General features: G+C 43.7%; 1 protein-coding gene across 3 annotated transcripts in view; it reads right to left on the bottom strand.

Moving 5' to 3' along the window:
* Nucleotides 1-23,504, bottom strand: part of SYNRG (synergin gamma) — a 324,950-nt gene that overhangs the window by 230,477 nt on the left and 70,969 nt on the right. For all 3 annotated transcript variants that reach the window (XM_073575612.1, XM_073575614.1, XM_073575613.1), the window contains exons 4-5: nucleotides 16,033-16,163; nucleotides 9,989-10,094 (exon numbers count right to left, since the gene is read on the bottom strand). In XM_073575612.1, coding sequence (XP_073431713.1) covers nucleotides 9,989-10,094; nucleotides 16,033-16,163 — 237 coding nt within the window. The remainder of the gene's footprint in view (nucleotides 1-9,988; nucleotides 10,095-16,032; nucleotides 16,164-23,504) is intronic.

The raw sequence follows: 23,504 nt of genomic DNA, 5'->3' as shown, positions 1-23,504 counted from the left end.
GTAACTCAAGTTTGAGACCCAGCGCCAACATCTCAGGAATTGCACCAGTATAGGAGGTGACTATATGCTGTTGTGTTTTGTTATTTTTTTTTGTTTTTTTTTTTAACAAAGACCATATAACTTAAATAAGACACTGTGTAGAACTCCTTTAATAGTAATTGTCACGATTCCTGGAGTTGACCCACTGGATCAAAGAACCAACCGTCCCTGAGCGAGCTGACCGGGTGGAAGCGACCCCTATACAGAGAGCGTTTGGGGCAGACCCAGGGGGAAAGTATACCACAATAGCTGGCACCAGAGGGCCGGCTCGTCGGAAACAGAAGAGATCAGGGGAGCGTTAGGGACTGGAAAGGTAGAGACTGGGACTGGAAGTAGGAGCAGGAGAACAATATCAGGGAAACAATAGACATGGGGCCAGAATGAAACTAGGATCTCAGAGTGGAACCGGGACAGGGCAATGTGTAGGCTGGAGGTTTGCCAGGTACAGGAAAGGGCACACAAACTGGGAAGTGTACCGGACTGAAGACAGGGCAGAGCGCACACTGGGAAGTGTACCGGGTTGAGGACAGGGCAGAGCACACACTGGGAAGTGTACCGGGCTGAGGACAGGGCAGAGCGCACACTGGGAAGTGTACCGGGTTGAGGACAGGGCAGAGGGGACCTGAATACAGGGAAAGTCTGCAGCAATACCAACCGGTATCACACAGACAAGCAGACGATACTCAGGCGCTTACGCAGGGCTTAAGGCAGTCTGATATACCAGGTAGTGGTCGCCATGACAGGGCGGAGCTTCCGGGTTACAACGCTCGCACAGTATCACGTTTAGAAGGAGCACGCTGCCGGGACCTCATGAGCATGTGCGGGCACTGGACCCTCCGAGGACCCGGAAGTAGCGGCGAGATACAAGGCAGACCTAGTGCAAAGACACGGCGGGAGCCCAGGTAAGTATCGTGGGACCGGGTGGCCGTAACAGTCACAATTTTCTTCGAGCAAGGGATGATGTAAAAAATTTGAGCAGTATCTTATATTAAATGTTATCAAACACCATGCAACAGTTTAATGCATTTGGTGCAAATGGCAGCAATGCAGACAAAACTAATTTTAAATATTCCACTTGTAATAAATTTCCCCCATTATATACAAATAAGGATCTATTCACATCTTCCCTGGTCTTTGCTGAAGTGGGCTGCACTCCATCACTTCATGGAGGCTACCATGATTAGTAGTCAGTCACAGAAAGATCCTATCATTTTAGCTGCCATGAAGAGAACACAACCTTCTATACCCTCTATGCAGGAAATATAGAAAAGAGGTGTGCATTTTTAATATGGCAGCACCCAGAAGGTGAACTACAGAAAAAATAAGTGGCTTCAAAAGTAAAGAAAAAAAAAAATTACATACGTACACTGAAATATTATATAGTATATGTAACAACTGCAACTAAATTTAAATACAGGTACATGGAACAAGGCATTCAAAGCTTGTTTTTTCATACAGTAATCAGGACTATTCAGAACTGCTTTTTTGCCGACTGAGGGTACACATAGAAATGGAAAAAGGTTTTATTCTTGTCTATTTAGTGGGCAGAATTCATACAAATAGGAAGGAAAAAATAACTGAATAAGAACAGCACATTGAAGGCTGCTGAGTGCTGTCCTTTCTTCTATGACTGACTACTATGAGAAAGGCAGGAAATCCCTATCTGATTTATTTATTTTTTTAAATACAAGAATAACAGATGGCAGATGGTAAAAACAGACACAGACCAAGAATGAACTAACATTCGTCTTTTTGGGGGACCTCCACTTGGAGGATGACATTATTGCAAATTAAATAAAATTGGCTCCTCCTCAACAGACCATACCTAGGCTGGTGGGTTAGGCTTCCTCAGTTTTCTGTATTGTCAGTTGGAGGCGAGGTCTGTCTCAGACCTGTCTTAGGTTAGGTGTTGACTGTTTTTTCTTTTTTTTTAGGTAAAGGTCTCTCAGGATAAAGAATGTACTTGTGCACCGTTTCACACGTGTAGCAACAAAGTACAGGCTGTAATTGTTCAGTCCTTATTTTCTAGCATTGGTTTGGCCGGACCAATCTACATTGACACAGCCGGTAATCAGGTACTGGGGGTGGAGTTCTGTAAGCCAACTAGCACTTGTCAACCGCCCCAAATAGAAGCGTGTTCATAGATCAGAATACAGGGGAAGTCTGGTCTTCAGGACAGTGAAGTATAACCATGTCATTAGAAGCCTTCACAAGTCACTTATCCTTGTGTTACCTGTAATAAATGAGTTTTCCACTGGACAGCCTATGTGGCCTATTGTGTCGCCTGTACCCCTCCCCCTCTTCCCTTGCTGGTATCTCCCCAAGGAATCCTTTTAAGTTCTGAAAAGAATATATGTCCCCGCCTGCCAGGGCTCGTGATTTAGCTCAGTCTGTTTCCAAACTAACCAAAGGTGTGTAAGATGCTGTTTACAGTTGTGGAGTAATTGCCAGTCACTACTACCGCCCCATGGGTTCTAAATTCAGTGGCAAGCGAGTCTGAACCCCCCCCCCCCCGGCTACTGTACTTCAATATGGCCAATCAAGACTGCCATCTAGGCGGGCTCCATTTACCTCTTCATCCAGGTCATCTTCACAGGGGAGGAGTCTAGGTTTTTTCCCCTCTCTTCAGGTGGTGCTCTCCCTTCAGTGCTAATAATCTGACTCCAGTTCAGAGTCTGATCTAGACCCTCCAAAGTAGGAAGGTTGAGAGAGATGGTGGACACCTTGGTGTCAGCTGCTAACTCCTCTAGGAGGGTCAGCAGCGCTCCCCCTCTATCACTGAAGCGTGGGGCTATTACAGACAGCATGGGGACACCCAAACACTTCCAAAAGCATTGCTGCATGGAGGGGTTATATCCCTTTTCAGCAGAGCTAGTGGCTTGTTGATTTGCTCTGCCTGTGGTAGACACTCCAGTGTCTCGCCTATTGAAGGTTACTACTCGGTCTCTTGCTGCGATTGCGGCTCTTAAGGATCGCACAGACAGACGTATAGAGTCTGTGGCGAAGCCTGCCTTTGGGGAGACGGGTTTTGCCCTTTGTCTGGCTTTTTTTGCCACTTGGGTATCTAGATATTCTATAGCTTGGGCTAGACATTTGCAACAAAAGGTTTTTGTGCTGGTTCTCTGGATTTAGCTGACATTGTGAATCAAATTACGAGGTGTTCAGCAGACTTAGATGCATTACTCAGGCGGCAAGTAATTTGTTGCATGCTATGGGTCAATGTATGGAAGGCAGACATTGTGTCAAAGAAATCTCTTACAGGACTGTCGTTTTAGGGATCTCCCGTTTGGAACCAGACTCGACGAGAACATTTCTGATGAAACTGGTGGCAGAAGAACCTCGCTTCCGCAATCCAAGGCTGGTCATCCTTTTAGGAAACAAAGGGCTCTGCAGTTCTTTCCTTTTAGTCAGTATCCAGGGCCAGAACTGTGTCGTTAGATCAGACCCAGGGTCTCCGATAAATCCAGAAGAGCTCCCTTTAGACTATTTACAGCCAGTCGCCCTCCCGGATCAGGAGCCAAGCCTGCTGGGTCCAAAGGCAACAGAAGGGTCACTGCTTGACGGTTGGCCCCCGCTCAGGGATTTCTCCCGGGTTGGTGGCCATCTACTCCTTTTTCAGGAAGCATGGCTGGTTGCGGTCAGTCTCTTCTAACTACAAAATAGAATATACTACCCTGCTCATAGATCGCTTTTTCTATTCCCATCCACCAGTTTCCTGGAGAATGAAAGCAGTTTATGACCAGGTGATAGCTTCCCTGCTCCACGCAGGAGTAATTACCAGAGTTCCCTTTCCAGTGCATTTCAAAGGGTGTTAAGCTTATTCATCCCCAAGAGGGATGGCTCAGTGAGGCAGATTCTAGATTTAAGGTGCCTGAACAGGCGAGTTCTACTCCGTCACTTCAAGTTGGAGTCAGTGATCGCGTCCATGAAGACCAGGGAGTTTACATCTCTAGTAAATAGTCAGGATGCTTATCTACATGTATCAATATTTCCAGTCCATCAGCATTTTCTTTGCGAATATCAGTTTCAGCTCAGGGCTCTCACTTTGGGGCTGGTCACAGCACCCAGAGAATTTACAAAGATTCCTCTGTCTGGACAATATTCTAGTTGAAGCAACTTCCTTTGCTCAGAACCTTGAGAGCAAGCAGCTAATTCTTCAGGCCCTTGACCAATTTGGATGGGTTATTAACAGGACAAAGTCAGTTTTTGTCCCGACACAGAGACTACAGTTTCTGGGAATAGTGTTTGACACTGTTCAAGCGTCAGTTTTCCAAGAGAATAGAAGAGAATTACACTGCAGTCTTCCATCAGAACCTTGAAACGTCCAACAGACATTCCCTCCGGTTTTGCAAGAAAATCTTAGTAAAGATGGTGGCAATATTCAAAACAATTCTGTTTGTTTTGTAGAGGTTTGTACCGAAACTGAGCACACTGTTGACCAGGTCAATACAGTCACTGGATTGGCCCATTCAGCTCCCCTTCAGGTGTCGCCAGTCTCTCCGGTTGCAGTTGAGATCTCCCCTGCTAACGCAAGGTCGCCCCATTCAGTGGAAGGTTCTCAACACATACTGTTGTGGCCAAAAGTATTGACACCCCTGCAATTCTGTCAGATAATACTCAGTTTCTTCCTGAAAATGATTGCAAACACAAATTCTTTGGTATTATTATCTTTATTTAATTTGTCTTAAATGAAAAAACACAAAAAGAATTGTCCTAAAGCCAAATTGGATATAATTCCACACCAAACATAAAAAAGAGGGTGGACAAAAGTATTGGCACTGTTCGAAAAATCATGTGATGCTTCTCTAATTTGTGTAATTAACAGCACCTGTAACTTACCTGTGGCACCTAACAGGTGTTTGCAATAACTAAATCACACTTGCAGCCAGTTGACATGGATTAAAGTTGACTCAACCTCTGTCCTGTGTCCTTGTGTGTACCACACTGAGCATGGAGAAAAGAAAGAAGACCAAAGAACTATCTGAGGACTTGAGAAACCAAATTGTGAGGAAGCATGAGCAATCTCAAGGCTACAAGTCCATCTCCAAAGACCTGAATGTTCCTGTGTCTACCGTGCGCAGTGTCATCAAGAAGTTTAAAGCCCATGGCACTGTGGCTAACCTCCCTAGATGTGGACGGAAAAGAAAAATTGACAAGAGATTTCAACGCAAGATTGTGCGGATGTTGGATAAAGAATCTCGACTAACATCCAAACAAGTTCAAGCTGCCTTGCAGTCCGAGGGTACAACAGTGTCAACCCGTACTATCCGTCGGCGTCTGAATGAAAAGGGACTGTATGGTAGGAGACCCAGGAAGACCCCACTTCTTACACCGAGACATAAAAAAGCCAGGCTGGAGTTTGCCAAAACTTACCTGAAAAAGCCTAAAATGTTTTGGAAGAATGTTCTCTGGTCAGATGAGACAAAAGTAGATGAGACAAAGCTTTTTGGGCAAAGGCATCAAGGTAGAGGCATTCAAAGAAAAGAACACGGTCCCTACAGTGAAACATGGCAGAGGTTCCTTGATGTTTTGGGGTTGCTTTGCTGCCTCTGGCACTGGACTGCTTGACCGTGTGCATGGCATTATGAAGTCTGAAAACTACCAACAAATTTTGCAGCATAATGTAGGGCTCAGTGTGAGAAAGCTGGGTCTCCCTCAGAGGTCATGGGTCTTCCAGCAGGACAATGATCCAAAACACACTTCAAAAAGCACTAGAAAATGGTTTGAGAGAAAGCACTGGAGACTTCTAAGGTGGCCAGCAATGAGTCCAGACCGGAATCCCATAGAACACCTGTGGAGAGATCTAAAAATGGCAGTTTGGAGAAGGCACCCTTCAAATATCAGGGACCTGGAGCAGTTTGCCAAAGAAGAATGGTCTAAAATTCCAGCAGAGCATTGTAAGAAACTCATTGATGTTACCGGAAGCGGTTGGTCGGTTATTTTGGCTAAAGGTTGTGCAACCAAGTATTAGGCTGAGGATGCCAATACTTTTGTCTTGCCCATTTTTGGAGTTTTGTGTGAAATGATCAATGTTTTGCTTTTTGCTTCATTCTCTTTTGTGTTTTTTCATTTAAGACAAATTAAATGAAAATAATAATACCAAAGAATTTGTGTTTGCAATCATTTTCAGGAAGAAACTGAGTATTATCTGACAGAATTGCAGGGGTGTCAATACTTTTGCCCACAACTGTATGCAGGTCTTACAGGTTGGAGAGCAGTATTTAGTCACCTGATGGTTTAGGAGGTGTGGAGCAGCCAGGAGAGCATTCTTCCAATATGCTGGAGCTTAGAGCATTCATTCTGGCATGACTGCATTGGCAGCACTTACTCAGTAGGTTGCTGATTAGGATTTAATCAGATAACGCCAAGGCTGAGGCCCATATCAATCGTCAGGAGGGTACACACGAAGTCCATGCACCATCGGAGAGGTCAAAAGAATTCTGAAATGGGCAGAGGACAAGGTTCCTTTAATCTCTGAAGTTCAAGAAGTTCATATATCCGGGGTGGACAATTGGGAAGCAGACATTTTGAGTCGACAACAGATAGCGACAGGAGCGTGGGCTCTTTATACAGAAGTGTCCAGGCAGGTTTGTTAGCGGTGCGGTACACTGGTTGTTGATCTGCTTGCAGCAAGGCTAAACCACAAGGTGCTGAAGTTTGTGGCAAGATGCTGGGACCTTAAGGCAGTCCCAGGCATCTTTGCTTTACTTTTTTTTTCCCCCACCTCTACACAGATTTCTAAGATCATGGCAGAAGAAGTTTGTCACTCATTGTTCAAGACTGGCCTCGAGGGCCTTGTATTCAGATGGAAATCTCCTGCCACATGTTCTATGGACACTCCTGGGCTACCCAGATCTTCTGTCATAGGGTCCGTTCTATCATCAGAATTTACAGTAGTTGAATTTGACGGCATCGCTGTTGAAGCCGCGATTTTGAGGGTGTTGGGTCCAAGTCAGCCATCCAGACTATGATCAGAGCCTGAAGCCATCCTCGTAAGTCTACCATCAAACTTGGAAGGCTTATTTTCATTGGTGTGAGTCTTCCAGTTCTTTGACAATGTCTTTTTTTTTGCCAGCACTGTTCTTCTTACAGTCCGGTTTGGAGGAAAGGCTGACGCTTAACTCCCTCAAGGATCAGGTGTTCGCCCCGGCTATTTTATTTCTGAAGAATCTGGCATTTAAAGCCCAGGTTAAAATTTGCACCCAAGGAGTAGCCCACGCTAGACCAACCTGACACCTCTAGGGCCTTCGGACCTTATCTTGTTTTGAAGATCCTTCAGTCTTCACCTTTTTAGACCATTAGAGAGGTCTCTACACATTTTGTTTCTTACACAGTAGCTTTCTTTATAGCCACTACTTCTTTCAGGAGGGTTTTGGAGCTGGCAGCTTTTGCATTTTGCATGCCTCACCTTATTCTGCTTCAGGATAAGATAGTGTTGAGGCCACTTCCATCCTTCCTCCCTTAGGGGATTTTAAGTTTTTACCTTAAAGAAGGCAATATTTTGCCTTCCTTTTGCCAGGTACTATCTAGTTGAGAGACTCAATAGGAAGACAGTGCAGACAGCAGTAGCCCAGACTTCCCTAAATTAAGACAGAAAAATTGGATGGTAACATTATGATATTTAATTATTTTCCCACCCTAGGGACTGCTTTAGGATGCACCATGTTTCTGCATCCCCCAATGAGACGAACAAGAAAAGCGGATTTTTGGGTACTGTGAAAAATCACTGCCGACGGGGTCGTGCACATCCACCGCTGTTACCTTTTCGCCACGAACAGCATTCTGCTGCCCCCTATCGTCAGGACAATTATGCAGTTGACCAACGATTACCATCAGGATGTGGCTATTTCTACTGCTAGGCCGATAATTGGTGAACACAGCGTGAGATCATTGTATACATACAACTGATTTCAAAGCATGAAATATGGATTATATTAGCTGCCACCCCAATTGTTTTAAAAGCAGATTGGAAGCCCATTACAGGTAACCATATGGCTTTGGGATGCTGTGTACAAAGCAAGAGGAACAGATCTATTAAACTTTATATTTAATCCAGAAAGATAGGCAGTGCTTATATATATATATATATATATATATATATATATATATATATATATATTAAAAAAAAAAAAGATACAAAAACAATGATATATACAATTACATAAAAGGATAAGACAAGAAACTTACTAAGACTTGGTCACAGAAATGACTCAGAGCTTAGAGAAGGGAAGTTCTTTGACTGGCAAATGTACAGAGTCTTCACAGTGAACAAGGTCTTACTAGGTACTGACAAAGTCTGAAACACCGATTCTGCTTTTTATTAGCAGTTATGCTCACACTCCTCCGCTTGATTACCTCATGTGTGTCTGCTTTGGAGATGTTCACATCCTTCAAGATTTTAAGAAATCCCCAACTTACAAGATATCTTTGAGATCAAATAGTACAGGTATAGCCCCATCTATTGAGCTGTTATTCACTTGGATTCTAGTGGCCATACAGTGATGCGAGTTAATGCGTCACGTCCGTCCCTTTGTTAGGACGCTGAAAATCTATATCCCATAAATATCCGATCAATAACCCCAATATTCCTATATTGCAGCTATATGTTATATGTTGATATGGCCTATAGGGGTCTCACTACTTTGATGAGTGTACCATTGAGTGTAAGAACTTGTTGGTTAGTTGTTGTTAGCAGACATCTTGTAATGGAGTAATGTATGACAAGTCTCATGTAATAAAAAGCCTGGAGCTATCCAAGGAGTGTGATCCATGACCGGAAACAAATAACAGAACATATATGAACCCCGGAGTCGGACTGTGTAGAATACGTTGAGAAAAATTCCTTTTAATCAAGGATGTGGCAGTTTCCCACAAATGATATCCTGTTTAATTACTTGTACACAACAGGTAGTCCTGGCTTCAAAGGATGGTGTAATTCGTTTATCTCCCCCTTAGCTATAACTGTTTTCCTCTTCCCCGTATGTCCAAAGTACGGGAGGACAATCTTAATTGGGAGACACAAAATTCTCCCCTTGGTTGCCCTGTTGGGAGTGCAGATAGATTTTCCTTCTTGTCTTAGGCTAGAGTCACACATAGCGACTCACCAGCGATCCTGACAACGATATCAATGTGTCAGGATCGCTGGTGAATCGCTATGTGATCGCTGGTGAGCTGTCAAACAGACAGCTTCACCAGCGATCAGCACAGCGATGCCCAGCGTCACTGTGCACGTTAGTAACCAGCGCGCTGATGCACGAAGCTGGTAACTAACGTACACAGCGGGTATCCAAGGGACGTGTGTCCCTAGATAACCAATGTGTACGTTAGTTACCAGCTCCCTGCATCAGCGCGCTGGTAACTAACGTACACATCGGGTATCTAAGGGATGCACGTCCCTTGGATACCCGATGTGTACATTAGTTACCAGCAGTTCGCTGGTCTCCCGCCTGTCACACACAGCGATGCGTGGTGGCCAATCGGGAGACCAGCGACCAAAAAAAAATTCCTGGCCTTTCCAGCAGCGATCCCGAAAGGGGGGCCGGTCGCTGATCGCTGTTACACACGGCGATCTCGCTGGTGAGATTGCTGTTGTGTCACAAAAATTGTGACTCAGCAGCGATCTCGCTAGCGAGATCGCTATGTGTGACGGGGCCTTTAATTCTTTTGTCTGCTTTTTCTCCTACTGCTTTCTCACAAAATGGAGGAAGCCCGACTCCTGTGGGTGACAAGGTAGTCTGCTGGAGAGCAGCCAATTTTATTTAAATTGCAATAATTGTCAGCCTTCAGATGGCAGCAGACTATCCCATGGTTTTGTGCCCCCCCACCCAATGAAAACTATGAGAAACAGATAACCCAAAAAATCTATTTTTCTAACTTGCTCTGTTTCACAGTTTAGAACTGAAGATCAGATATTCCCGGGTTTATACAACTACAAATCTAAAAATCTTACTTTGGGTTTCACACTGCTTAGCAATCTTAACTTCTGCTTCTGTTCTTCAAATTGTCGCCGTTTTCTTTCTTCTTCTAACAATTTTTGCTGCTGCTCAAATCGTTTTCTTGAATTTACAAATTAAAAAAAGCAGAATTAGGGTATTTCAAAAAAAAAAAAAAAAAAAAAAAAAGATCCTTTTCTCTTTTCACATCACTGAGCAGGACAGATTTTTCAGTACTGACATGTGTCACTTTATATACAGACTTTTTATTATGGCATATTGTAGTTTACGTTTTAGTAGCAAACTCCGGTCAATATTTTTTTGCATTTAGGAATATGGAAAAAAAAAAATCTGATTTATAACAAAATTTAGCAGTTTTTAAAATGTGAATTTTTATGCCATTACACCAGGAAAATCATACCATACAAAATAGTTATTAACATTATTCATGTGTTTAGTTTACGCCAACATCAATTTTTCAACATCTTTTTTTCTTATGATGTTAGAAAGGTTAAAAATGTGGCAGCAATTTCATTTTTCTCAATTTTTTTTTTTTGGGACCATTTCATTGTTGAAGTGACTGAAGGGCATAGTACCCAACTGTGGGTCCCACTGTCTTCCTTAACATCCCCACTCTCCACCCGCCGTCCTGTTCTATCCCTCCGCAGACGCGCTCTACATCCATGTCCCGGTGTCCCTCCACAGCCCTGCTCTCCCTCAACAGCCCCGCTCTCTTCCTTCACAGCCCTGCTCTCCCCCATCCACAGCCCCATTCTCTTCCTTCACAGCCCTGCTCTCCCGCTCCCTCCCTCTACAGCCCCACTCTCTATGCACCACACGTGGTGACACCGGGACCAGGAGAGAGAGGTGCGCAGATTGTTCGTTCGGCCGGAGTGGGCGGAGCAAGAGCGGAGCTGCAGCGCATGTGATTGGGTGGCCTGCGGGGGGGGGGCCATGGCCTAGCACTGTAGTAGGCCGCAGTAAAAGCCGGGGACTAAATTTAGGCCGGGAAGCTGCAGGGGAGAGGGGGATAGCGCAGTTGGCGACAGGGAGCGCCGACTGAGCCGGGACAGGGCTGGGAGGTGCCGGCACTATTCGGCCCCTCTCCAACCGCGTCCCACTCTGCTGCTTCGTGATTGGATGGTGATACACACACATTCAGGTGTGTGTGTGTGTGTGTGTGTGTGTGTGTGTGTGTGTGTGTGTGTGAGAGAGATAATATTTTTTATATATATATATATAATTTTTTTTTTTTATTAGCTGAAGAGCCCGGCGCTGCCCGGGCATAGTAACTAACTGTGGTTAGTTATAACAAATAATTATCCTCCATCCCATAGTCCCGTGCCCATATACCCATCATACATATCCAAGATCCCATAGGCCCGTACCCATATACCCATCACACATCCTCCATCCCATAGGCCCGTGCCCATATACATCCTCCATCCCATAGTCCCATGCCCATATACCCATCATACATATTCGCCATCCCATAGTCGAGTGCCCATATACCCATCACACATCCTTCATCTCATAGTCCCATGCCCATATACCCATGCCCATATACCAGTCATACATATCCTCCATCTTATAGTCCTGTGCCCATATACCCATCATATATCCTCCATCCCATAGTCCAGTGCCCATATACCCATCACACATCCTCCATCCCATAGTCCCGTGCCCATATACCCGTCATACATATCCTCCATCCCATAGTCCAGTGCCCATATACCCATCACACATCCTCCATCCCATAGTCCACCATTATGACATCATAATGAGGGGCGGGGCTTGATACGCACACACTTTTTCCCTATTATGTAGATATCGGCATTATGACATCATAATGAGGGGCGGGGCTTGACGCGCACACACTTTTTCCCCCATTATGTAGACATAGGCAAAGTTGTTTGGTGAATTGGAACGTGCAGGGTTAAAATTTCGCCTCACAACATAGCTTAGGACACTCGCGGGGTCCAGACGTGTGACTGTGCCAACTTTTGTGGCTGTAGCTGCGACGGTACGGATGCCTATCCCGAACATATACACATACATACACACTTTGAGCTTTATATATTAGATAAATGGTCAGCTATAATATACTGAGCGGCCATGATGAATTCCTGCAGCCATCTTGTCAAAGTTTCTACTTTTACAAAAGAACTAAAAAGATGTACTTTGAAATGGAGTATGTGAAAAGAGAACATGTCTGCTATCAACCCTGGCAGGCTTGCATAAAGGAAAATTGGATCAATAGGGGAATAGGGTTAACAAATATATGGTCAGTGTGTGTATACGTGATAATGTTGGTAAAAAGAACAAACTCTTTAAAATGTCAAATGCCTGAATTTATGGATCAAGCCTGAAAGTAGTGATAAGATTAATAACAGTAGCTAGAGAGAATATTGAATTCTATGGGTTTTAATGTTGTTTGGGGAAACGTTAATGTTTTCGTATTATGTCATTATATTCTTTGTTCTAAAATATGTTTCTGTAGATCATGATGAAAACACCCACTGCAGCAAGATGCAGCTTTCTTTGTTATGTATAAGAAGCCCCTGTTACTGTCGATCGTGGCCATTCCACCGCCATTATGCCACTGTGCCACACCATGGCCAGGGCTAGGAGCCTTTTCACCGCCAGACTTCACAGCGAATCTCTGCCCGTCTGATTTCCTGTTTATGCCTGCATGCTTCAACTTTCCTGATTATCTGTCCTGTTCTGCCGTGTATCTCTCAATCAACCTCAGCTCGATAAGAAGATTGTCTACAACTTTTTCCGGTCCTTTCAGCTCTCCGTAAGAATTTCCTCTTACACATATATAATATATAAATATACACACAAACACATATATAATATATTATATATATACATATACACACATATACATACACAGTACAGACCAAAAGTTTGAACACACCTTCTCATTCAAAGAGTCATCTTTATTTTCATGACTATGAAAATTGGAGATGCACTCTGAAAGCATCAAAACTATGAATTAACACATGTGGAATTATATAATTAACATAAAAGTGTGAATCAACTGAAAATATGTCTTCTAGTCTAGGTTCTTCAAAGTAGCCACATTTTGCTTTGATTACTGCTTTGCACACACTTGGCAATCTCTTGATGAGCTTCAAGAGGTAGTCACCAGAAATGGTCTTCCAACAGTCTTGTCCCAGAGATGCTTAGCACTTGTTGGCCCTTTTGCCTTCACTCTGCGGTCCAGCTCACCCCAAACCATCTCGATTGGGTTCATGTCTGGTGAGGCCAGGTCATCTGGCGTAGCACCCCATCACTCTTCCTCTTGGTCAAATAGCCCTTACACAGCCTGGAGGTGTGTTTGGGGTCATTGTCCTGTTGAAAAATAAATGATGATCCAACTAAACACAAATCGGATGGAATAGCATGCCGCTGCAAGATGCTGTGGTAGCCATGCTGGTTCAGTATGCCTTCAATTTTGAATAAATCCCCAACAGTGTCACCAGCAAAGCACCCCCACACCATCACACCTCCTCCTCCATGCTTCACGGTGGGAACCAGGCATGTAGAGTCCATCCGTTCACCTTTTCTGCACTGCACAAAGACACGGTAGTTGGAACAAAAGATCTCAAATTTGGACTCATCAGACCAAAGCACAGATTTCCACTGGTCTAATGTCCATTCCTTGTGTTCTTTAGCCCAAACAAGTCTCTTTGGCTTGTTGCCTGTCCTTAGCAGTGGTTTCCTAGCAGCTATTTTACTATGAAGGCCTGCTGCACAGTCTCCTCTTAACAGTTGTTGTAGAGATGTGTCTGCTGCTAGAACTCTGTGTGGCATTGACCTGGTCTCTAATCTGAGCTGCTGTTAACCTGTGATTTCTGAGGTTGGCGACTCGGATGAACTTGTCCTCCGCAGCAGAGGTCACTCTTGGTCTTCCTTTCCTGGGGCGGTCCTCATGTGAGCCAGTTTCTTTGTAGCGCTTGATGGTTTTTGACACTGCACTTGGGGACACTTTCAAAGTTTTCCCCATTTTTCAGACTGACTGACCTTCATTTCTTAAAGTGATGATGGCCACTTGTTTTTCTTTACTTAGAATTTGTATTATGGCAAGAAAAAAAGCAGCTAACAGTCTATTCGGTAGGACTATCAGCTGTGTATCCACCAGACTTCTGCACAACACAACTGATGGTCCCAACCCCATCTATAAGGCAAGAAATCCCACTTATTAAACTTGACAGGGCACACCTGTGAAGTGAAAACCATTTCCGGTGACTACCTCTTGAAGTTCATCTAGAGAATGCCAAGAGTGTGCAAAGCAGTAATCAAAGCAAAAGGTGGCTACTTTGAAGAACCTAGAATATAAGACATATTTTCAGTTGTTTCACACGTTTTTGTTAATTATATAACTCCACATGTGTTAATGCATAGTTTTGATGCCTTCAGAGTGAGTCTACAGAATCTAAAGAAAACTCTTTGAATGAGGTTTGTCCAAACTTTTGGTCTTTAATATATATACATACACACACACAGAGGTGTCTGTTTTAATAAGCGGAAAACATGTCTCAAACCCCTGAACTCACTATAATAAGGTAGACGGAGTCCCTTTAGACTGTCTAGCCTTTGTTCTTGCAGTGACCGCTTTTTTAGGTTTATGGCATAGATATAGTTGACCAAGATTTAATGCATCCCTAAAAACACAGGACAGGGGTCAGACAGTTCTTTTGGATTCTGTCTACCTCATTACAGTGAATGGATCTGTCATGGGGTTAATCAGGATCCTGATTTTGGGAGAGTCGGACAGAAATCATGATGTAAATTGCTCAAGGCCCTGCAAAAGATAAATGCAAACCAAGCTTTATTTCAAATTTTGGAACAACAGTATACGTGAGAAGTCAATTTCATTCTTTGGGTCAGTACGATTTTGGGGATACCACTTTAGTGGTGCAAATGATTATGAATTTATTCGCTACACATGTTCACTTCTTGCAAAGTTATTCCCACTTTTCAAAAAAAAGTTTTTGAAGATAGCGTAAAACTTTCTGTACAGCTATAAGTTGTCTAAAAAAATTACGACATTTCATAAAGTTTTACATTTGTGAAAAACTGTTTGATAAATAAGGGCCATAAAGTTTTGGCTTCTGTGATTTTGAGATAAGTGACCGTTAACCAAAACATGGAATGCCCCATGGAACATTACGCCACAGGCTTCTAGCAGGAATCCTAAGCCATGCGACTAAAATTTTGTAGCAGTGATTTGCAATTTAGAACATTTTTCTGACAGAACATGGGACTTGTTCCACCTCTAACGTTAAGAAGAATTGCTTTAATTTTTTTATGCGGTATAAGTGATAAGACTGCTTTGTTCTTTTGAGATCAATGGTTCACCAAAATACAGAATGCTCCATGGAACGTTCCGTTACAAGCTTCCAGCACAAATCCTTTGATACGAGACTCATTCTAATCAACACAAGTTTTCTAGTAGTATTTTGTAATTTACTATGGTAAATTAGCCAGAAGATGTGGCTTGTTCCAACTCTGGAACTTTAAGAAGTTAGAGAACTGCACGCTCAAAGGCGGGTGAAATCCAGTGAAACAGGTTAACTTTCTATAACATTTAACTGCAAACTACTTGCAGCAGGACTGACTTCTCAAATTACAATTAGATGTGTATTTGAGAGGTTGTTTGACAGGATTTTTTTTTCCATCCATGGGTTGAAGATATTCCCACCTTCCAGCAGCCCCACAGGCCCAACACAGACAGCAGGGTCGGAGAAACATCCAATGATGTGCACTTCTAAACACCTGACCACCGCAGCCAATTACAAAGCGCAGAGATGTTGGAAATTCCAAATCAGAGACACTGCTTCCGGAGTCAGCTGAGTCCTCTGGAGTGGTCAGTGTCAGATCCGCAAGAAGAGTGGAAAGCAAGTATGCCAAAGTTTATCATTTTTAATCAATGATTAAACAAAAAAAAAACCTTTAACTGCAAATTTGTAAAAAGCAACATGTAACGATATTTTGTAGCCACATCAAATTACACATGAAGTTTGAGTCTTCATGTTTTACATAAACTTACTGTTGCTCTTCAACAAATTGCTTCTGCATGTCAGTAGTGTAAGCTGGACCTGGAGACGCCATTCTTATAAATCCAGCCTGTCCCACAAATGTCATCGCAGTAGGCTGCATCGGACCCATCGCTAATCCACCCTGGTAAAAATAATATACATTTGTTTTACTTCAATGGATAGAATGTCAAAATGAAACACACTTATAATTTACATTTACAAAAATGAAAAGTAGCACTTCAACTTTTTCAGATATTTCAAGACATACATTTAGAGGGCTGCTTGGCAAGATCAACAGAGATCTTCTAATTTAAAATACTTTTAAAAATGTTCCTGGCATTAACCTCTTCTCCCACAAGCTAATTTTCACCTTCAGGACCAGGAAAAATTGATCACAACTGACTATTAACACTTTATGTGGTAATAACTCTAACGATTCTACACAGTTTAGCGATTCAGAGTCTGTTTTGTTGTGATATATTGCACTTAATGTTAGCGGTAGATTTAGGTAGATAGTATTTGCGTTTAATTATGAAAAAAATGGAGCTGAGTGTGATCTGAGCGTAAGTGCGAACTGTGGTAAGTGCGTGACTTGAGATTCAGTGAAGATTTTGAAAACCTATAACAAATACCTGTGTGAGTTGCTGAATTGTAGGTTGCTGAGTGCTTTCTACCTGTTAAATTTTGGGGGAGCTTGGGGGCTTGTTTAACCTATTTTTTCTCTCTACAGGGTTAATCTCTTATTTTACTATCTGTGTTTTTAACCCCTTCATGACCCAGCCTATTTTGACCTTAATGACCTGGCCATTTTTTGCAATTCTGACCAGTGTCCCTTTATGAGGTAATAACTCTGGAATGCTTCAACGCATCCTAGCGATTCTGAGATTGTTTTTTTGTGACATATTGGGCTTCATGTTAGTGGTAAATTTAGGTCGATAATTTTTGCGTTTATTTGTGAAAAAATCAGAAATTTGGCGAAAATTTTTAAAATTTCGCAATTTTCAAATTTTGAATTTTTATTCTGTTAAACTAGAGAGTTATGTGACACAAAATAGTTACTAAATAACATTTCCCACATGTCTACTTTACATCAGCACAATTTTGGAAGCAAAATATTTTTTTTGTTAGGAAGTTATAAGGGTTAAAAGTTGACCATCGATTTCTCATTTTTACAACAAAATTTACAAAACCATTTTTTTTATGGACCACCTCACATTTGAAGTCACTTTGAGGGGTCTATATGGCAGAAAATACCCAAAAGTGACACCATTCTAAAAACTGCACCCCTCAAGCTACTCAAAACCACATTCAAGAAGATTATTAACCCTTCAGGTGTTTCACAACAGCTAAGGCAATGTGGAAGGAAAAAATGGACATTTTAATTTTTCCAACACAAATTTCCTTTCAGCGTCAATTTTTTCATTTGCACATGGGCAACAGGATAAAATGGATCCTAAAATTTGTTGGGCAATTTCCCCTGAGTACACCGATACCTCATATGTGGTCATAAACCACTGTTTGGGCGTACGGCAGGGCTCAGATGGGAAGGAGCACCATTTGACTTTTTGAATGGAAAATATGCTGGAATATTTAGCGGTTGCCATGTCGCGTTTGGAGAGTCGCTGTGTGCCTAAACACTGGAGCTCCCCCACAAGTGACCCCATTTTGGAAAATAGACCCCCCAAGGAACTTATCTAGATGCATAGTGATCACTTTGAACCCCCAGGTGCTTCTCAAATTGATCTGTAAAAAAAAAAAAAAAAAAGTATTTTTTTTTCACAAAAATTATCTTTTAGCCTCAGTTTTTTCATTTTCACATGGGCAACAGGATAAAATGGATCCTAAAATTTGTTGGGCAATTTCTCCTGAGTACACCAATACCTCATATGTGGTCATAAACCACTGTTTGGGTGCAGGGCAGGACCCGGAAGGGAAGGAGCGCCATTTGACTTTTTGAATGGAAAATTAGCTCCAATCGTTATCGGACACCATGTCGCGTTTGGAGATCCCCTGTGTGCCTAAACATTGGAGCTCCCCCACAAGTGACACCATTTTGGTAACTAGACCCCTTAAGGAACTTATCTAGATGTGTAGTGAGCACTTTGAACCTCCAAGTGCCTCACAAAAGTTTATAACATAGAGCAGTGAAAATAAAAAATCATTTTTTTTTCCTCAAAAATCATTTTTTTAGCACGCTATTTTTTATTTTCACAAGGGTAACAGGAGAAATTGGATCACAAAAGTTGTTGTCCAGATTGTCCTGAGTACGCTGGTACCCCATATGTGGGGGGGGGGGGCACTGTTTGGGTGCACGGCAGGGCGCAGAAGGGAATGAGCGCCATTTGACTTTTTGAAATGAAAATTGGCTCCAATCGTTAGAGGACACCATGTCGTGTTTGGAGATCCCCTGTGTGCCTAAACTTTGGAGCTCCCCCACAAATGACCCCATTTTGGAAACTAGACCCCCTAAGGAACTTATCTAGATGCATAGTGAGCACTTTGAACCCCCAGGTGATTCACAGAAGTTTATAATGCAGAGCAGTGAAATTAAAAAAAAATTTTTTTCTCCTAAAAAAAAAATTTTAAGTCTGCAATTTTTTATTTTCACAAGGGTACCAGGATAAATTGGACCACAAAAGTTGTTGTCCAGTTTGTCCTGAGTACGCTAGTACCCCATATGTGGGGGGAGACCACTGTTTGGGCACACGTCGGGGCTCGGAAGGGAAGTAGTGACATTTTGAAATGCTGACTTTGATGGAATAGTCTGCGGGCATCATGTTACATTTGCTGAGCCCCTGTGTGCCTAAACAGTAGAAACCCCCCACAAGGGACCCCATTTTGGAAACAAGACCCCCAAGGAACTTATCTAGATGTGTGGTGAGCACCTTGAACCCCAAGTGCTTCACAGAAGATTATAACGCAGAGCCGTGAAAATAAAAAATCATTTTTTTCCCTCAAAAAAAATGATTTTTAGCCCGCAATTTTTTTTTTCACAAGGGTAACAGGAGAAATTGGACCCCAAAAGTTGTTGTCTAGTTTGTCCTGAGTACGCTGATAACCCATATGTGGGGGATGACCACTGTATGGGCACACGTCAGGGCTCGGAAGGGAAGTAGTGACGTTTTGGTATGCAGACTTTGATGGAATGGTCTGCGGGCATCATGTTACATTTGCAGAGCCCTTGATGTTCCTAAACTGTGGAAACCCCCCACAAGTGACCCCATTTTGGAAACTAGACCCCATAAGGAACTTGCCTAGATGTGTGGTGAGCACCTTGAACCCCGAAGTGCTTCACAGAAGATTGTAACGCAGAGCCATGAAAATAAAAAATCTTTTTTTTTCCTCAAAAAATGAAATTTTAGCTCGCAATTTTTTATTTTCACAAGGGTCACAGGAGAAATTGGACCCCAAAAGTTGTTGTCCAGTTTGTCCTGAGTACGCTGGTACCCCATATGTGGGGGGAAACCACTGTTTGGGCACACGTTGGGTCTCAGCAGGGAAGTAGTGACATTTTGAAATGCTGACTTTGATGGAATGGTCTGCGGGCGTCATGTTACATTTGCTGAGCCCCTGTGTGCCTAAACAGTAGAAACCTCCCACAAGTGACCCCATTTTGGAAACTAGACCCCCCAGGGAACTTATCTAGATGTATGGTGAGCACCTTGAACCCCCAAGTGCTTCACAGAAGTTTATAACGCAGAGCCGTGAAAATAAAAAATCATTTTTTTCCCTCAAAAAAAATGATTTTTAGCCCACAATTTTTTTTTTCACAAGGGTAACAGGATAAATTGGACCCCAAAAGTTGTTGTCCAGTTTGTCCTGAGTACGCTGATACCCCATATGTGTGGGGGAACCATTGTTTGGGCACACGTCAGGGCTCGGAATGGAAGTAGTGACGTTTTGAAATGCAGACTTTGATGGAATAGTCTGCAGTCGTCATTACGTTTGCAGAGCCCCTGATGTGCCTAAACAGTGGAAACCCCCCACAAGTGACCCCATTTTGGAAACTAGACCTTCCAAGGAACTTATGTAGATGTATGGTGAGCACTTTCAACCCCCAAGTGCTTCACAGAAGTTTATAATGCAGAGACATGAAAATGAAAAAAACATTTTTTATTTTCCCAAGGGTAACAGGAGAAATTAGACCCCAAAAGTTGTTGTGCAATTTTTCCTGAGTACGCTGATACCCCATATGTGGGGGTAAACCACTGTTTGGGCACACGTCGGGGCTTGGAAGGGAGTGAGCACCATTTGACTTTTTGAACGCAAAATTGGCTGGAATCAAAGGTTGCACCATGTCGCGTTTGGAGACCCCCTGATGTGGCTAAACAGTGGAAACCCCTCAATTCTAACTCCAACCCTAACCCCAACACACCCCTAACCACAACCCTAACCCCAACACATCCCTAACCCCAACACACCCCTAAACCCAACACTAACCATAACACTAACCACAAGCCTAACCCTAATTCTAACCCTAACCCTCTTTTCAACCCTATCCCTCTTTTCAACCCTAACCCTCTTTCCAACCCTAACCCTCTTTCCAACCCTAACCCTCTTTCCAACCCTAACCCTAATTCCAACCCTAACCCTCTTTCCAACCCTAACCCTCTTTTCAACCCTAACCCTCTTTCCAACCCTAACCCTCTTTCCAACCCTAACCCTAACCCTCTTTCCAACCCTAACCCTAACCCTCTTTCCAACCCTAACCCTAACCCTCTTTCCAACCCTAACCCTAACCCTCTTTCCAACCCTAACCCTCTTTCTAACCCTAACCCTAACCCTCTTTCCAACCCTAACCCTAACCCTGATGGAAAAATAAAAATATTTTCTTTATTTTATTAGTTCTTCCTACCTATGGGGGTGATAATCGGGGGGTTCATTTACTTTTTATTTTATTTTGATCACTCTGAGAGTGATCAAAATGAAATAATGGAATCTGCAGCCGGCAGATTCGGGCGGGCGCACTGCGCATGCGCCCGCCATTTTCTAAGATGGCGGCGCCCATGAACCGGACCCGCCGGACACCGGGAGCGACGGGGGGACTTGGAAGGTGCCGGGGGCGGTGAGAGTGGGTGAGGGGGGGGATCGGAAGCTGGCGGGGAGCGAAGGGAATGGGAGGGGGGGCAGATGATGACAGCGGCGGCAGATCGCCGCTGTCATTCAGTGGCAGGGGGGGCGATCGCCGGTGGGGGGGGTCAAATCGGTGTCTCCAGCCATGTCCGATGCTACTGCAGCATCGGCCATGGCTGGATTGTAATATTTCATCAATTTTCATTGATGAAATATTACTATCGCTCTGATTGGCTGTTTCACTTTTAACAGCCAATCAGAGCGATCGTAGCCACGTGGGGGCGAAGCCACGCCCCCTGTGGTGAATTACAAAGCCCCCTGTATCTGCGGGTCGGGTGACCTTTCATTGACCCCGGTCACCCGACCCGCAGGGGGGCTTTGAATTCATGACACAGGGTATGCGTCATAGGTCGGATTGGCACCGACTTTCATGACACATACGCTGTGTCAAAGGTCGGGAAGGGGTTAAAGGGTTAACTATATTGCATTTAAATCTTGAGGTGTAACTATATTCACAAGGGGTTAATTAAGGGTGGGAGTTCATACAGTAATTAAGGGTTTATAAGGGGCAGCTGGTTGGGGCTCAACTCCTTTTAGAAGTGCATTGAGCAGCAAGGTAGTGTGCTGGTAAAAGGGGGGAAAAAAATTAAAAAAAAACCTCTTTTAAATCTTCTGCCTGAGCGAGTGTGAACGAGCTGAGTGTGACCTGAGCGTAAGTGCGAACTGTGGAAAGTGTGCGAGTTGTGATTCAGTGACTTTGGATTCAGGGAGTTTCCAAGGGAGGTGTTACTGAATTGCTGTTATATTTTATTAATACTTTATTTATTTTTGCTTATCTTATTGTCTGGTGCAATCTCCATTAGGATGTGCTCCACTATTGCCAATGCCATCCAGTGCACGTCTTGCCGCATGTATGAAATCCTTGAACAGCCGGTCGAGGGTGCATACTGCTGTGCAAGATGTGAGCACGTTGTGCATTTGGAAGCCCTGATACTGGATCTAAATGTGCAGCTGGCAACACCAAGATCCATAGACAATATGGAAAGGAGTCTTCTGCTCAATGAGCAGACGCTCAAAGGGATAGATGAGGGCGGGGATGCTAGGTTGGGGCTGCAGGACAATGAAGCAGCTAGCTGGGTGACAGAAGGCGGGGTAGAGGGAAGAGCACCAGGGAGGCTAGTCCTGATCTGGCACACCCAAATAAGTTTGCAGTTGAGGTGAGTGTTAGTGCAGGAGCAGCACTGCTGCAGCAAGGCATGTCCTCTGAAAGCCGGAGGAGTGTCTGCTTCAGTAAGGGGCGAAATAGGAGAGCAGGGCAGGCCAGACAGGTTCTGGTAGTGGGAGACTCAATTAATCTGTCACAAAGACAGGGATCGTCGAACGGTGTGCTGCCTACCTGGCGCTCGAGTCCGACACATTGCTGATCTGGTTGACAGATTACTGCGAGGGGCTGGTGAGGACCCAGCGGTCATGGTGCACATTGGCACAAATGACAAAGTTAGAGGTAGGTGGAAGGTCCTTAAAGATGATTTCAGGGAATTAGGCTGTAAGCTTAAAGAAAGGACCTCCAAGGTGGTATTTTCGGAAATACTTACTGTACCACGCCAGAGAGGCAACGGGAGATTAGGGAGGTTAAGAAGTGGCTCAGGAATTGGTGTAGGAAGGAGGGGTTCCTGCAGAATTGGGCCGACTTCTCAGTTGGCTACAGGTTCTACGCTAGGGACGGGCTGCACCTCAATGGGGAGGGTGCAGCTGTGCTGGGGGAGAAAATGGCTAGAAGGTTGGAGGAGTGTTTAAACTAGGGACGGGGGGGAGGGTATTCCTTTTATAGGAGGGGAAGACAGTGCAGATAGAAACCTGGGCACAAATAATGACATTGGGGGTGGGAATGACATTGGGGGTGGGGATGGCATGGGGGGTGGGGTTAGAACAGTTAATAATTTAAGAAAGAATAGAGGTACAGAGAGATACATAAAGTGCATGTATACTAATGCCAGAAGCCTCGCCAACAAAATGGAGGAATTGGAGTTAATGTTGTTGGAACATAATTATGACATGGTGGGGATATCCGAGACATGGCTGGACGAGAGCCATGACTGGGCGGTTAATTTACAGGGCTATAGTCTGTTCAGAAATGACCGTACAAATAAGCGAGGGGGAGGCGTGTGTTTATATGTAAAATCATCCTTAACCCCTTCACCCCCAAGGGTGGTTTGCACGTTCATGACCGGGCCAATTTTTACAATTCTGACCACTGTACCTTTATGAGGTCATAACTCTGGAACGCTTCCATGGATCCCGGTGATTCTGACATTTTTTTCTCGTGACATATTGTACTTCATGTTAATGGTAAAATTTCATTCAAATAACTTGCGTTTATTTGTGAGAAAAACGGAAATTTAGCGAAAAT

Source organism: Dendrobates tinctorius, unplaced genomic scaffold, assembly GCF_039654945.1.
Source record: "Dendrobates tinctorius isolate UK_male_01 unplaced genomic scaffold, ASM3965494v1 ptg000045l, whole genome shotgun sequence".
Lineage (NCBI taxonomy): Eukaryota > Metazoa > Chordata > Amphibia > Anura > Dendrobatidae > Dendrobates > Dendrobates tinctorius.
The sequence above is the reverse complement of the archived record's forward strand: the minus strand, read 5'-3'. Positions and strand labels throughout refer to the sequence as shown.